This window comes from Populus euphratica, unplaced genomic scaffold, assembly GCF_000495115.2.
Source record: "Populus euphratica unplaced genomic scaffold, PopEup_1.0 scaffold292.1, whole genome shotgun sequence".
In the NCBI taxonomy this organism is placed as follows: Eukaryota; Viridiplantae; Streptophyta; class Magnoliopsida; order Malpighiales; family Salicaceae; genus Populus; species Populus euphratica.
In genome coordinates, this window is record NW_011500172.1 from 239,487 (window position 1) to 256,207 (window position 16,721).

At 33.8% G+C, this 16,721-nt stretch overlaps 2 protein-coding genes across 2 annotated transcripts; both read left to right on the forward strand.

The window, feature by feature from the left end:
* The first annotated feature begins 764 nt into the window (after positions 1 to 764).
* Positions 765 to 5,777, forward strand: LOC105111368 (polyadenylate-binding protein RBP47-like). The gene is made up of 6 exons (XM_011006693.1): positions 765 to 1,354; positions 2,412 to 2,889; positions 4,230 to 4,312; positions 4,386 to 4,516; positions 4,674 to 4,770; positions 5,295 to 5,777. Exons 1-6 carry the CDS (start codon positions 974 to 976, stop codon positions 5,427 to 5,429), a joined length of 1,305 nt encoding a protein of 434 aa, XP_011004995.1. The 5' UTR covers positions 765 to 973; the 3' UTR covers positions 5,430 to 5,777.
* Positions 5,778 to 11,102: 5,325 nt separating this feature from the next.
* LOC105111373 (uncharacterized) lies at positions 11,103 to 12,123 on the forward strand. Its single transcript, XM_011006700.1, has one exon. The coding sequence runs from the start codon at positions 11,103 to 11,105 to the stop codon at positions 11,862 to 11,864; it is 762 nt and encodes a 253-aa protein (XP_011005002.1). The 3' UTR covers positions 11,865 to 12,123.
* The last annotated feature ends 4,598 nt before the right edge of the window (positions 12,124 to 16,721 follow it).

The window sequence follows — 16,721 nt, forward strand, 5'->3', positions numbered from 1 at the left end:
AAAAAATAAAGAAAAAGTCAAATAGACCTTCATGTCTTTGTAAATAAATAAATAGAAAAGATGTTTGCAATAAATAGGGGTCTTCGGTATTTGGCATATATATATAATATCAAAGATAAGAAAATAAATCTAAAAAAATTATTTAAAAATAAATAAATGGTAGCACAATCCTTAAAGGGTTGCAAGATGGTCTTCAAGAGATTCAGATCTATGAGAGAAAACAACTTCCCTTTTACCTCACTTAAAAACTAAAATCGGCTCACCAAACTAGTAGAATAAATTGCCACCATCTCACAAGTTGCATCTAACCGTCCATGTCAGCAAAACGCGCCCACCAGTGCATGGGCCCCACACGTCATGGACGGCAATCAATCGTTGCAGCCGAGGCCTTAAACCCCTGACTCATCGAAAAGAAGGCAAACATCAGGCTATTATCAATCCCTAAACTAATTCAGGACCTCAATTGAGTCCCTCAATAAATTTTATTCTCAAGGAAGTCCCAAAGACTCAAATTAATTGAAATTATTAGAATCTAATTTAACGTATTTTTACGCAGAGATTTATGTGACAATGAATGTAAGATATTAAAATTTCTTACGCTTTTATTTTATTTTCGTAATAAGTGCTTCTTTCAGGGACTCAATCAAAACTCTCTTTATAATTGGGGGGCTAACTTGTAACACGAGGCTTTCCCAGAAGAGGGAAGGAAAACCCAACACGGACACAGCACACGCTCGCACTGTTGCACTACAAAGCAGATAGATCCACGAAGCGCCTCCCTTTAAATCTAAACTTCGCAACCCTCTCTCTTCCTCTTTCAGCCTCCCTCGTCTCTCCTCTCCTCTCCAATCACACGCAGGCTCTCTCTCCAAAAGTAAACAAAAACAAGGTTACCTGCTTTGAGAGTAGTGGTAGTACTCGAAGAAGGAGGAGGAGGAGAGGGGGGAGATTGACTAATCATATTCAGATCAAGATGCAGCAAGGCAGCGGTCCTGATCAGAACCCATCTCCACAACATCAACCTCAACATCCTCATCAACAACAGTGGGTCCCACACATGCAGCAGCAACAATGGATGGCAGCTATGCAGTATCCAGCAGCTGCTATGGCGATGATGCAGCAGCAGATGATGATGTACCCTCATCAACAACATCACCATTACATGGCTTACTATCAACAACAACAACAACAACACCAACAGTATCAAAATAAGCAGCAGCAGCATCATCAAAAGCAGCAAAAACAACTACAGCAACAGGGATCTAACGAGGAGGCTAAAACTATATGGGTTGGTGACTTGCTTCATTGGATGGACGAGGCTTACTTGCATAATTGCTTCTCTCATACCGGAGAGGTATACAGATTTCAACTTCTTTCTGTTTCAGTCTAGTTTTCTTTTTATTTATATTTGGCTTGTGGGTGTATATGGGATTTATTCTTTTTTTGAATGAATATGAGGTTTTAGATCTTTTATGGGCTTAAAGTTAGTTACTTTCCAGGATTTCAGTGATAAAAAGATTGCCTTTTTTGTTTTCACTTCTTTTGTTTCTGGTGATTTAAGTTGAAGAGTAGCTTGTTTTGTTTTGAAATTATCAATTCATTAATGATGTGGGCTTGATTAGCATGACTTAAAGACCAGCTTCATTAAAAGCATAATTGAAATGTACTAAATTTATCAAATCATGTTGGAGATTGTTGATCTGATTTGGTTTTGTGATCTGACATTATATAAAAACGCTTTAAATCTTTAAAATGCTTTGTAATCTAAGCTGCATTAAAATACGTCTATTTTATATTTTTAGAAATGGAGGGAATCCGCCTCAAATTGCTTAAATCCAAATATGAAGATGCTAGTTGCAGATTTGTGCTGCACCAACTATTGCAGTGTTGTTTTTACATGGAACCTGGCGGAGGAATTGAAATTTCCTCGGCTATTATAGAGGAAAGAATCTTTTCTTTTGTGAAAGAAGAATTAACTTTAAGAGATATGTTGTTATTCTCAGTTTGCACTCATCTTTTTGATCTCTTGTAATTATTGACATGCATCAACCATTCCCTGAGATGGATTTGCTCTGATGCTCACGTGACTTAGATTTCAACTTGAACGCAGTGCACTCTACTCTCCCATGCAAAGCAGGGTTGAGATTATAACTCAGTTTGAATACTTCCATCGCTACTTTAAGACTGAAAATTGTCTAGCATTCATCGTGTTTTTTTTTCTTTTGTGCATTGGTCTGTCTTTAACTGCACGATGAACACTCAGTTTCAATCGCTGAAGATGCTTCATCTAATAGTCTGTTGTTTTTGCACAAGAAGATTCTATGCAGCCTTTTTTTATCTGAACAAAAATTTATCTGAATAATCCATGATTGTATTCCTACTATCTGATGCTGATGTCAATAAATCTGTAGGTTTCATCTGTAAAGATTATCCGCAATAAGCAAACTGGTCAACTGGAAGGGTATGGATTCGTTGAGTTTTATTCCCGTGCAGCAGCTGAGAAAGTCTTGCAGAGCTATAGTTGCTCTATGATGCCAAATACAGATCAACCTTTTCGTCTCAACTGGGCAAGTTTTGCCGGTGAAAGGCGAGCAGATCCTGGTTCTGATCCATCCATATTTGTTGGTGATTTGGCTGCAGATGTGACCGATTCAATGTTGCAGGAAACCTTTGCTGGAAAATATCCATCTGTCAAGGGAGCAAAGGTTGTCATTGATTCTAATACTGGCCGTTCAAAAGGTTATGGTTTTGTTAGGTTTGGTGATGAAAATGAGAAGACAAGGGCTATGATGGAGATGAATGGTGCCTTTTGCTCAAGTAGGCCTATGCGGATAGGAGTTGCAACCCCTAAAAAGCCATCTGCATATCAACAGCAGTATTCTTCACAAGGTATGATATGATGCTACTAGCTTTAGGGACCTGAAATCTGATAGCTTTCACTTGTTTTCAATTCTGTCAAAAATTGGTGCGTGCTTATGCATGTGCACATGTGATTTTCCAATTTGGTTACTAATTTTGGTTGGTGTTTATCTAGTTTTGTTTAATTACCATGCTGTAAATTGTGTTTCAATTGTTTGCATAATTGAAATTTTGTCCCTCAAAAGAGACTTTATTCTGAATGATTGAGTGCATGTGAACATGTCGTGCTTGATGTTTATTGGTAGAGTCCTTCATCATCAGGGGCCATAAACTTTTATGTGGTTAGAATAGAATTCCTCTAGGTGCAGGGGCCATAACCTATTATGTGCAGTCCCCGCTCTTATTTTATACCATCGCACTCCCATACCCTTCTCATTTTGTGCTTTATTTGCTTGTTGGGTGAAGTTGTTGTGGTTGGGTTAGTTCAATTAGTGTTTGGAGTTTGGAGTTGAAAGGGGATTTAAACAATTTCACTATGCCTTATCATCATCTTTCATTTCACTAGAAGTTTGATGGTTGTTTTCCTTGCTCCTTTGTTTTTTACCTTCTGGTTAGACAGCCAGATACTCATGATGTGTTTCTTCTTCTAGTAGTTTTTAACATGCAATTTTCACTCTGCACTGCTCATTGTAGTAACCATTATGCTTAGAGTTCAATGTTTACAAAGAATCTGTTAACAGCTGTTCCTTGCGCATGAGCCATATTCACAATGTCCCTTGCAAATCAATCTCATACCATTTAGTTTGTTAGTGTGTGCGTGTATAGCTTGTTTCCTGAGGCACTTCGTAACAGTAACGTCTCACTTCCATCCTGAAATTTGTATCTCTTGGACATGACTAGACATTATGGTTTTCCAATGAATTTTGGGTTTCATGGTGCTCTCATTGAGAGGATGCAAAATACCAGATTGTTTTGAAACATAATATTGGAATGTTTTCTCCTTTTTTATTGGAAAATAGGTGGAACCATGCATGGAAGTGTTTCAAGTTTTAAGAATGATGGCCTTTGCAAAGATTGGGTTTTTGATGGGTAGCCTTTCTTGAAAATTTTCTTCTGTCGTGAAGCTTTATGCATCACTTTGCCATAGACATGGACTTCTAAGTTGGACCATGCTATTTTGTGTGTGCTGTTGGTGTTTGTTCTTTGGAGATATTACTCTTATTTCTCTGATTTTGTAGCGCTCTAATGATGAACTTTCTGGGCCAGTTTCCTTTAAATTGCTGACTATTTGATGAATGCAATAACTTCCATATGTTTTATGCTCTGGGATTGGTTTATAATATGAACTTATCTATATTTTTGTATATTAGCTTTAGTTTTGGCTGGTGGACATGCATCAAATGGGGCGATGGCCCAAGGATCACAATCTAATGGTGACTCTAACAATACAACTGTGAGTTTAGTTCTATTTTGCTGCGCGCATTTTATCCAATCCTGTGGCTTTCCTAATTCATGCAACATGGCAGATATTTGTGGGAGGAATCGACTCTGATGTCACTGATGAGGATCTCAGGCAGCCATTTTCTCAATTCGGTGAAGTTGTTTCTGTGAAAATACCAGTTGGAAAAGGATGTGCATTTGTACAATTCGCTAATAGGTAACCCTTTCTGAGTTTCCATGCTGGACTGATTTTTTGTATACATTGTTGTCATCACCAGGAATGATGTTTCAAGTCTTTGTGATGGTAGATAACAATAGCAGATTATTTTGATTTCTGTAACTACAATGATCCACTCTCCTATCTCTGATCACAGAAAGAATGCTGAGGATGCACTGCAGAGTTTGAATGGAACAACAATTGGCAAGCAGACAGTTCGCCTTTCGTGGGGTCGCACTCCAGCAAACAAGCAGGCAAGTTTTTTAAACATAAAATAGACTTGATCTGCTGTACAAAGGAGTTCCATCCTTGGCTGTTGTCTAAATTTACTATTACGACCTGATCAGTCCCTTTCCTCTCCCTTCTTTTTAAGGACATGTAACTTGATTTCTGCTATGCATGCGGTGATGAGCTGCTGCTTGAATGATGGTTTAGGCTGTTGATAGGATAGCTTTAGATATATCCTTTCCCTGCATGTCATATGCAAACCTGGAGAAATAGCTCCATGCTCCAGCTCAAACCAATTTCTTATTTAAATTCCTTGAAGGACATTTGCATGGATGTTTACCGACCTCTAGCTTCCTATTCTCTTGTGTTGTTACTTCAATTATATCTCTGAGTTGAGAATCGAATATTTTGTTGTCTTGTAATAGCTGTAATAAAAATCTCTCTCAACATCACATGTTGTTGTTTTTGCTGTTGCTATTTACCGAGTTCACCAGCTACTGTTTTTTCCTTTACAAATTGATTTTTTGAACAACAATTGTGGGTTTGACAGGGGAGAGGGGATCATGGTAATCAGTGGCATGGGGGGTATTTTGGAGGGCAAGGATATGCTGGATATGGATATGCTATGCCACCAAATCAGGACCCAGGCATGTACGTTGCAGCTGCAGCTTCCGGGGTGTCTTAACTTGGGTGTTGGGTATGACGACTACAACGATGTCAAACAGCTTGTAATCTGAATGAGCAGGACAGGCTTTCAATGCAGTCATTATATATTTGTACTTTGCGAGAGTTTTGTAGCGTGATTGAATTTTTATTTGGAGTTGCGTTAGGGTTTGTATTAATATTTACTAGAATTTTGATATCTGCTTGGAAAGACTGATTATTTGGGCGGGAGAATCTTATTTATCTGTTTAGACTTGAAACTCTAAACAAGAAATTATGAGGGACAAAGCTTTGAATATTTGCTAGTTCTGCCCATAAATAATCCGAAGCTTAAACTGAGGAGTTGCTATCACTCGTGCCAGTTTCTTTATCTGTAAAGTTCATTTAGCTCTAGTCGAGCACCTCAGCCCATCCTTTTTCTTGCTTCTGTAATCAAGTAGTGTTTGCAAGCCTTCGTAATCCAAGTAGCGCACGAAATTGCTTGTTCACATGGTGATTTTCATCATAATCCTGATAAATTTTAATAATTCAAATGTTGACAGGCTCCTGGTGTAACAGTGTTCATGTCTTCCTGGGATCCTTCATTTATTCTTAAAAACATGTTAGCAGTGTAACAGAATTCCGAAATGAATCGTTTGAAGGCTTACAGCTTCATGCATAAATGTGTTGACGACATGAAACCCGGGGACTTGTAGAAGCCTTCACTCTGTTAATGTAATTCATGTTCTATAGCATGTGCTAAAGACTAGAGATTACTACATCAAACTCAATTGTTGTTGTGGCTCTCTCAGGTCTCTCAAGTATTCGTCGGATCTTATAGTCCTTTACATTATACACCTTGACGACAATTATTTGCTATGGCAGAACAAAAAACAAAGACGGCGCAAGACCTCGAAATCCATGATGCATGCAGCCAATAGGTGATCCTAAGCAGATAAATATACATCTACCATTATCTGTTATAGATAGATTGAATAAATGTTTTAGCATATATATTTATTTATCATTAAGATAGGTTTAGGTTTTAGATGAGGTTTAATCATACTATATTAAAATGATGACTTAAAATATCATAATTTTTTATTCAATTGTTAAATTAAATTTAAATATTTTCAAAAGTTTTTATAGATAATTTTTCTTGTAGTAGTCACTATATCACTACACAAATTGTTAAATCTTTAAATATTTAAAATCTCATTCAAGTCTTAGTTTTAACAGTTTTATTTACTAGCACATACTTATCGGTAAATTGTTATGTTTAACCATAAAATAGTGGAACTTCTTTATTTTTTGCATTTCAATAATATAAAGTCCATTTAGCATTACAGTTCAATACTGTTTTTAAATTTTTTTAACTTCAAATTATATTTTTATATATTTTTAAATCGTTTTAATGTTTTAAAATAAAAAATATTTTAAAAATAACATTCCTCACACTCTCTCCCTTTATCTCATTCCAATCAGGTTCTACGCAGTTCAATAAACTGGAACATAAACATAAATATTTTTTTGCGCATATGAAAAATATTGTCGTTTTGCATCACTACCGTCCATCACTGAAATAATATTCCTTTGATTAGGAGAACTCTTCGTCGTTCTCAGCCAGCAAATAATATTCCTTTAATTAGGAGAACTCTTCGACGTCGTTCTTGGAAGGAAATGAAACTCGTGGCAAAAAAACGTATCCTAACATCTAGAATAGTATAAAAACACACACCCCTCTCTTATTGAATCATTCAAAGAAGTTTCACTTGACGTTCATAATTTAAACAAATTTAAATTCTTTTAATATATTAATATAACAATGAAGTGATTGTATTTTTAAAACCGACCGTTCAAAAAAATAAAATAAAAAAAGATAGTCAATTAATCTTTTTGAAGTCTTGGCATATCATTATTTTAAGAGAAGGTTTGGTTAAAGTTTTAGCATTTAAAATAATTTGTCAGCTAATATAAGATATTAATTACCACCACCTTATTCTACACTATAAAACGGTTCATGCACAAGCACCCTCTAGCTCCCTATCAACGAAACTTCATGGAAAAAGCTCGACGAACACTAATTTCATCACATGCTTCTGCATATTGTATCGATTTCTTTATAGTTTTCGTGGGTCAAATCTCAATTACATCATCTCATCTTCGGTCTCTAAAGTGTCATTAATGGAAGATTATGAGAAACCATGCAGCTATATTTCGCGAATTACTATTGCAGCCCACCTACCACTATATTATACATTTGTTACCCAGTCAAATACTGCATACACTCCATTAATTACAAGGATAACATATTATAACGATTGCATGGAAAAGATTGCTTAATTTAGAATAATCTAGCATGCATTGGGAGAAATTATACGCATTGAGTGGCCCCTCGATCGAGACTATTTTGCTTCCCTTTTCTTTTTTGGTGAAAAAAATAGATTTGCTCCACCATAAGTCCCTCTTTAAAAAATTTAAATGCTCTTGTATGTTTTTCTTGTTCTCTCCATGAGAGAGAGGCCTTACAAGCAAACCAACGCCAATTTGCTATTAGATTAATTGGTGTTAGATGACCTCAACATCATGCATAGAAGAAGAGCAAAGAAGAGGGAAACAACTGTGGAACAATTATAATAACCAGACCAAAGGAATTTTGAAAAACAAAGAAAATTGGGGTTGGTAGACTAAAAACAAAGGAGGAAAGGATTAGTTGAGAGGACGGACACTATGCAAGACTTCCAGCTCCAATTTGCCAGCCCACATGCTTCTGTATTACTATAAAAATCAAATAAACCGGCAAGCAGCTTGATTGATTAAAATTCAAAATTTTTATTTACCCAAATGATATTAAAAACACATTTTCATGACAAGATGCATTTAAAATAACGATTCTAAAATTCAAGTTTAATAAATAAAAATAAATTGTTGTCGTTGGCTGATTTTTTTCTTTTCCAGTTGTGTGCCTATCCACGATTAATATAATTTAGTGGTGGTGTATTGGTAGATTTTTCTAGGGCAACATATTTAAGTTTTAATAAGATTATTTTAAAAAATAAAATGATATTATTTTAAATAAAAAATAAAAATTTCTCATGTCGAAATGTTCGGATCTTATCCGAGTTAACTAAACCTATCATATTAACTTAGTTCACTTTAAAATCAAATTTAACGCTCTCAACTAAGCTGATTTAATAATCATACATATAATAAGAAAAACTTAATTTAATATTAATACAAAAAATGAAGTAAGAAAACCACCAAGAGACATTCTTATTTATTTTTTTATTTAAAAAATATTTTTAAAAAATATAATATTTTTTACTTTACGTAAAAAAATTTTTATCTTTATATTGTTTTAATGTATTAATATCAAAAATAATTTTTTTAAAATAAAAAATACCATTAATACAAACTCATACACTCATGTAAAAAACAAAATTGAAACCAGGACCCCAAAGAATCCAAGTGCTAATGAAAAGGAAATCAAACAAAGAGAGAAGGGAAAAGTTTCAGGCCTCCCAAAACCATCCATTAAAACCCAACCAAAACTCAAAAATTGGAGCAGATGACCATGCTTCTGTTTTCAATCCGATTTACCCAGTGGCCTTACAAGTGCTGATTGCTGTTAATTCCTTGTCACTTCATGGGGAAGATTTTACATCAGATGACCAGACATCAAGCAATGTTATGCATACTCCAAGGAAGTATGAGTAAATTGCAGTCGACAACTCTCTGCTGTCGACATCTATTATACCGATCAGTTTAATCCAAACTAGTTAGAGTTGATAGAGATCCATCGCAACAACAACCTTAAATCTTAATGCCGATGAATTGTTGTGATTAAGATTCTTAAGAAAACAAGAAGAAGAGGGTAATAAAAGAGTGTGTTGCATGCCACAACATGGTAGAAAAGAAGACACAGGGAGGAATGAGAGGGACCGTCCAGCTTACGTTACAGTAAACCTAAAACACCAAGACTGATGTTTCTTCTGCTACACGCACACTGCATTCCGATCAAACACAGTAAAAAAAAAACTTAAATCTGCTTGCCAACCAGCTGCATCTTGATAACAAGGGCCATAGATATTTGACCAGTTTTTAACTTCAACATCCCTTTAAAGAAACCATTAATCCGTGGATTGGGTTGTTTTATATTTATATTTTATTTATTATTTTTTATTATTTGTCCTGTAAAAATTCATACGAGTATCTATTATTTACTATTATTTATTAATCTATACATATATACAGTGTATGGATGTGCATTAAATAATAAAATAATAAATATTATTCATATATATATGTATTTTATATCAATATTAAGATGTGTGTGTATATATCATATTATATTAAAAATCTAAATGCTCTATTAATTTATATTTTATATTAGATTTGGATGAGTTTTGAATTGAGTGTAATAATATTCATAATTTATTTATTATATATCAGATAAGATAATAATCTATCAATTCGGATAGGGTTATGTTAGTATCTATCCGCTGAAATTGTTACTCTTAATTAAAATTTAAAAAATAAATAGAAAATAAATAAAATAAAATAAAATAATATTATTGTTATTGTGGTGGGAAGAGGGCCAAGCAGTCCCAATGATCCAATGCAAATAATGACAGACTTGTCGCACAGGCTCATGAGAAACACACTGGAAACCATAATGGGAACACAAATTTTAGGTAGCCTTTTGAGTTAAGACGACGGGAACTTCTCTTGAGTGTAAAGACAACTATGCCCCTTTCCTAAACTTCATTTGTCCTTTTACTTCACCATATTCCAAAGAATCTGATTCACACATATTTTTATTTATTTTTGCTTTCTAAGATTTTACTCAAATCCAAATTCCACTACTTTTGTGTCCCATGTGAAGGATAATGTTGTTGGCTCCCTGTTTTAGACTTCAAACTGCAGTTCTTGCCAGGGAAAAAAAAAACATTATAATTTATCTATTAGGTTAGGTTGCTTTTTAAATTATTTAAAAATACATTAAACTAATATATAAACCTATATAATATAAAAAATAATCAAAAATTAAATAACAAAATAATAATTCAACTGCCACACAAAATGTTTACTAAAACAAGTTATAAGCGGATATTTATGATTTTTTTAATTATAAATAAAAAAATTTAATATCTTTTAAAAAAAACAACGCAAATTATATTTTTTAAAATTTTAAAAATTAGTTTTTTATTGAAAATTATTTTATATATTCTTATATCATTGTGTTGATATCAAAAAAATTTTTAAAAAATAATATATATATATATATATAAAATATTTTAAATCATATCAGTTGTGATAACTCCAAATATATTGTACGAAAATTACGTTGGTTGAAAAAGTAAAGTAAAAAGGTAGATAACTGGAGAGTAAAACCAACACAACATCGATGATGAAAAGACAATTACAATTTGTGACACGCACGCGCGCGAGCTCGCGCGCACACGCTTGAATAAATATGCAAGCAAACCAATAGATTTTATAAAGCCGCCTCCACACTGAACTCATGACAAATCTCCCTCTCCAGTCAAATCCCCCTCTCCTTCCCTCCTCCTTCCCTCCCTTTCCTTCCCTCCTCCTCTAATGTCTTTCTCACTCCCTCTATAAATCCACACAATTCAACCGATCTCAAACTTGGCAGCCCCCAAAACTCGCACAAACCAACCTTGGCACACAACCGGCAACCCCATCAATGGAAATGGAAGTTGTGATGCCAGTGCCACCTGTGGACTTCAACTTCGATAGCACTTGTTCTTCTCCTTACATGACAGCTCCTTCAAGTCCTCAAAGATTTGGAAACTTCTTCTTGAGTGCCCCAACAAGCCCCACTCGTACTTCTTCTTTCTACAGGGAGCTAAATGATGTTACTCTTTCTACAAATTCATCTTCTTCAATGATCCCTTTTGACTGGGAAGAGAAGCCTGGAACTCCTAAATCCAAGAACCAAAGAGAAGACAACAGCAGGAACGATAGAGTTTCAGACATCATGTTTGACCAAGAAGAGAATTCCCAGAATTCAAATTCTATTGCTTCAAAAGCAAGCACCCCCAAATCATCTCACACATCTTCTATCTTATCCGCGATGTCATTCACGTCGAAAAGGTACAAGAAATGGAAGCTAAAGGACTTATTGCTATTCAGAAGCGCATCAGAAGGTAGCAGAACAACAAGTTGCAATCATGAGCTAACAAGATTTTCAGTTATGTCCAAAAAAGAAGGGACAGAGGATGTCAAGAATTCTAGCTTTCGATCCACGGATAGTGTAGGGAGTGCCAGGAGGAGATCAGGGCCTATATCAGCTCATGAGGTGCATTACACAGTGAACCGGGCTGTTTCAGAGGAAATGAGAAGGAAAACGTTCTTGCCTTACAAGCAAGGTCTTTTGGGGTGCTTAGGATTCAATGCTGTTGCAAGTACGCATGAGATCGCTAGAGGTGTTGGTTCTTTGACACGTGGATGATTCAGATCACCTCGATCTTGTTTTGTGATTTGAGTTTTAATGATTAGCAAAGTATATTTGCTATTACATATATAATTATAGTGTTAATTACTTTGTGTCTGTATCCATGAAATGGACACAAATTGTATGAAAATACTGCATAATTGATAAAAAGGCATCTCCAGGATTATAAATCGTGTAAAACTACTTGTGGTTGGTTGGGTCTGAGATGTTGTTTATCAAGTAAAATATTTAAAGAGAAATGTAGTTTTTATGCTTATTTATAAATTTTGCATGCCATTTTCTATGTTTTTTGGCAACATGTTTGATACATACAAACTTGACCCAACATAAATATTATTTTTGCACTTTACATTTTAGCATATATTTTGTAAATAAAATATGACAAAGCAAAAGAAAATTAATAAAACTTGAGCTGTGTGTACAGATAATGTCTTTAAAGATATTTAACAAGGTTATCTTCTAAGATTTAACAAGTTCTTTTTCTAAAATAAAAATCACAAAAACAGTTAGATCAAGAATGAAAGGAAATACTAACAAGTTTTCCAAAGACAAGAAATTACAATGATTTTCGGCACACTTTGAGTGTAATAATGCATGATATATATTGGTTGCTAACATGTAATACCTAAGCATGAAATAAATTTAAGAATTAAAAAATTATTACAGCAATTCAAAAATAAAAGAGCTAGTAAGAAATTAAAAAGTTGTAATTGTTAAAGAAAGTTTTTTTTTAAAAAAAAAAAGAAGGAGAAGTATTGTCTTACACATAATGAGGCCTTTCAAAGGTTTTTCTCTTGCTCGGCTCAAACTTATGTCAGCGAGCCTATTATCATTTTTTTTATTGGTTATTATTGCAACAATATTAAGGTAGTTTAAAGATAATTGTTTGCATAAATTCACAATGATGTTTTTTTCTTGCATAGAACTTGTATTATACATGTACAATCACAATCTAATTTAAAGATGGAAAACTAAGAATAGAAATATACCAAAATCTTTCCTAAACTTATTCTTTATTTCTAGTTTTTCTATTTTGTAATATTTGATTGCTAAATTAGTTCTTGTCAATACTTCCCCTCAAGTTGGTGCAAATATATCTCATATGCCAAACTTGTTGAGAGAGCAATGAAACATTTTACTTGATACTGTTTTAGTAAGTATATCTACTAATTGATCCTCAAATTTAACAAAAAAAAAATTATGATCTTCTCATTGAGTTTCTGCTTGATGAATGAAATGTCTATCTACTTCCACGTGTTTAATTCGGTCATATTAAACTGGATTATTGGCAATAGCAATTATGGCTTTTTTGTTGTAGTACATCTTGATCTGAATTCCTATAAAATATCCTAGCTTCTTAAGTAGCCCTTTTATCCATGGTATTTCAAATAATCCTTTGGTATCCTTTGAATTCTGCTTCAGCACTAGATAGAGCAACAATATTTTGCTTCTTACTTTTCTAGGTCACCAAGTTTCCCCGAATAAAGGTAAAGTAGCCTAACGTAGACTTTTTGTTAGTTAGATTCTGAGCCTAGTCTGTATTAGTATAACCAATGATGTTAAGGTGATCATTCTTTGAGAAAAGAATTTCTCATCCCGAAAAGGATTTTAAGTATATAAGTACTCATATTGTTACCTCTATATACTTTACTTGAGTTGTGCATGAATTGGCTAATTAGACTGATTGCATATATGATATCAAGACATGTATAAGAAAGGTAAATGAGTCTTCCCACCAATTTTTAATATCATTTTCTATTTATGGGAACTTGATTTAGATATCCTGCTAAATAATAATTTTGTATGATTAGTGTATCCATAAGTTTACAATGCAACATATCTTTATAATTCTGAAATTACTTCTTCATTATTTTTTGTGAGAAGAATATGCCCAATTTTGATCTATATACTTTAATACCCAAAAAATACTGCAACTCACCAAGATTCTTCATTTCAAATTCACATACTTCACATACTAGATACCTTTATAATTCTAAAATTTCTTCTTCATCATTTTTTGTGACTATCAAATCATTATCATAAATAATCAAAGCTATTATTTCCCCCCATTACTTCCGAGTTGCTTTGGCTAAATTTATGCTTTCGCATTGCTAGACTAAATCTTTCAAACCATGCTCTAAAAAACTATTCCAGTCCATAAAGTGATTTTGTAAGCTTGCACATCATATTTTCTTCTAGCAAAACTAGGAGGAACATCCATATACACTTCCTCATCTAGACATCCATATACACTTCCGCATCTAGATCTCTATGAAGAAATACATTCCTTTATATCAAATTGATGTCAAGGCTAGTCTAGGTTTGCTATAAGTGATAGAAGTATCTGAATTATGTTCAGTTTGACTACTGGTAAGAATGTTTCCTAATAGTCTATGCCATATGTCTGTGTGTATCCTTTAGCTACTAGTCTCATTTCGTATTGTTCTATTGTTCCATTTGCTTTATATCTCACGATAAACACCCATTTGCATCCAAATATTTTTTCTCCTATCTGGCAATATAGATAGTTTCCAAGTATTATTATTCTAGAGAGCCTTCATTTCATCATAGATAACCATCTTCTAGTGTTCATCTAGCATGAATTCTTCAATGCTTCATGGTACATGTTCTAAAGATATTTTTTCTATAAAGACTTTTTTGCATCTAATATGTTATTGGCTGAGATAAAATTTTCAATAGAGTATTTGAATTTTCATCCTTCTATTTATGGTGAGTACCAGTTTGGGGGCACTCTCTAATTATGCTTTTGAGGTAAATTGTATGTCATAGAATCAGGTAATGTAAGAGAGTCAAGAGATCTTACCTTAGTTGTAATGTCGTGATTGTCTTCATGATTTTGATTTTGGTCGTGTTGTATATTGGAGAGGGGTTATTTGATATGGCTTAAGTATATAATTCGACGTGGTTGACCTACTTAGTAATCACTAATTCTGTTTGAGTATAGTCCATGATAAACCTATTCCTATATATGTTGTTCATGTTTATTCTCCCCCTGAAGAATAGACAGGGATGGTTCATTGAAAAAATATTTGGTCTAAAAAAAGGTTATATCCATAGTAACATAGAGTTTTCATGTAAAGGATCATAACACCGGTATCCTTTTATATAAGAACCATGGCTAAGAAAGACACAACGACCAATATATGGATCTAACTTGGATTGTTGGTGCTTTAGAACATATACAAATACAACACAACCAAATATCTTTAGAGGTACATGGAGTGTTGAAGGTAGTTTAACATATTGTTCTAAAGTCTAGAGTGGTATGTGAAGATTAAGTACTCGGGATGGCATGCAGTTGAGAGAATAAATAGATATACCCATGGTATCAGGCCAGTATTGTTGGGGTATATGGGCAACTATTATTATGGTATGTGTTGTTTTCAATATGTGTCTATTTTTTTTATTTTGCAATTTTATTTTGTTGAGGAGTATATGAATAAGTAGTCTTATATATGATGCCCTTGCTATCACAAAATTATGTAAACTTTTAGCTAATAAATTCACCTTTATTATTATATTGAAGAGTTTTAATGCGTATAGAGAATTGGTTTGTATAAAGGTGATAAATTTATGAAAAACTGGTAGGATATCTTTTTTATGTTTCAATACATAAACCCAAAAGACCTTCGTACAATCATAAAAAAAGGTGATAAACCATCTAAAGCCATTAGTAATCATAACAGGTGCAGGACCTGATAAGTCAGAGTGAATAATCTCAAATGATACATTGCATTTATTATAACTGATAGGGTAATTTGTTCGATGACTTTTACTTAGGGTATAATCCTTGTATTTGAAACTAGAAAGTAATACATTTTCAAATAAAGTAGAGAATAAATGTTATAGATAGTTGAATGATGGGTGTCCTAATTGGTAATGTCATAACTAAATGTCTTATCTTTGTCGTTGTGGTGATTGGGCGGAATAAACTTTTCCAACATCCAAATCATCCACAGAATATAACCTTCCACTCTTAGTACCATGGAAAAAATCTTCTTCATAAGAACATCCTAAAACAAATAAAATGAAGAGTACATCAATATGCAATAATTTAAATTTTATATTACTTGCCCTACTAATAGTAATTTAGCGGAGAGTGAAGGAATAAAAGGAATATTAGGGAGAGTGAATGTGGTTGATAATTCCATTGTTTCTCCCCTTGTTACCGGATATATATCACTGTTGGCATTTGATATGGCCTTTCATCAAGAAATTAGATTTGTTTTAAAGTTATTATGATCAAAGGTCATGTGATATGTCACCTCTGAGTCAATAATCCAATTGTTTACATGTTCATCATTAGATACGAAGTTTATGGAATCAATAATAAATAGGTCTTGAGTTATAGACTGAGGTTGAGTATTAAGTGACACAGGTGTATTTGGATTTGTATTAGTAACAAATGTTGCATGGCCATTTTGTTCGTTTTTTTTCCTTTCAATTCATACCACCACTCTGGATACTTGTGTAGCTGAAAACACGTATCTTTGGTGTGTTTATTTCTGTCATAATGAGTGCACCTTTCCTTATTGGCTTTCGGTCTAGAAAAAATTAGCTTGCTGGGATTTAGGCCTGGGCAAAAGGGTCTATTTATTAGATGATTATGGGCCAAGAAATGGTTTCGACGAGTTACCACCAAGTCTAGCCCATCTGTTCAGGCTTGTGAGAGTGAGGTTGTTGAAATCATTACAGCCCCCATTAGTCATCCTATTGTTCATGCCATTCTTGACAACTTTGTCATTATATAGCCCAAGGTTCATCATGCCTCCACTTCTTATCTTACCCCAGTTCATGTCCCTACCTCTTGTTAGTAGACTAAATCTATCTTTC

Excerpts from the sequence above, each read along its gene's own strand:
- LOC105111368 (XM_011006693.1), top strand. The coding sequence starts at position 974 with ATGCAGCAAGGCAGCGGTCCTGATCAGAACCCATCTCCACAACATCAA. Across the intron at positions 2,890-4,229 it reads ACAGCAGTATTCTTCACAAG|CTTTAGTTTTGGCTGGTGGA; the intron begins GTATGATATGAT and ends TTTGTATATTAG. Across the intron at positions 4,517-4,673 it reads TTTGTACAATTCGCTAATAG|AAAGAATGCTGAGGATGCAC; the intron begins GTAACCCTTTCT and ends CTCTGATCACAG.
- LOC105111373 (XM_011006700.1), top strand. The coding sequence starts at position 11,103 with ATGGAAGTTGTGATGCCAGTGCCACCTGTGGACTTCAACTTCGATAGC.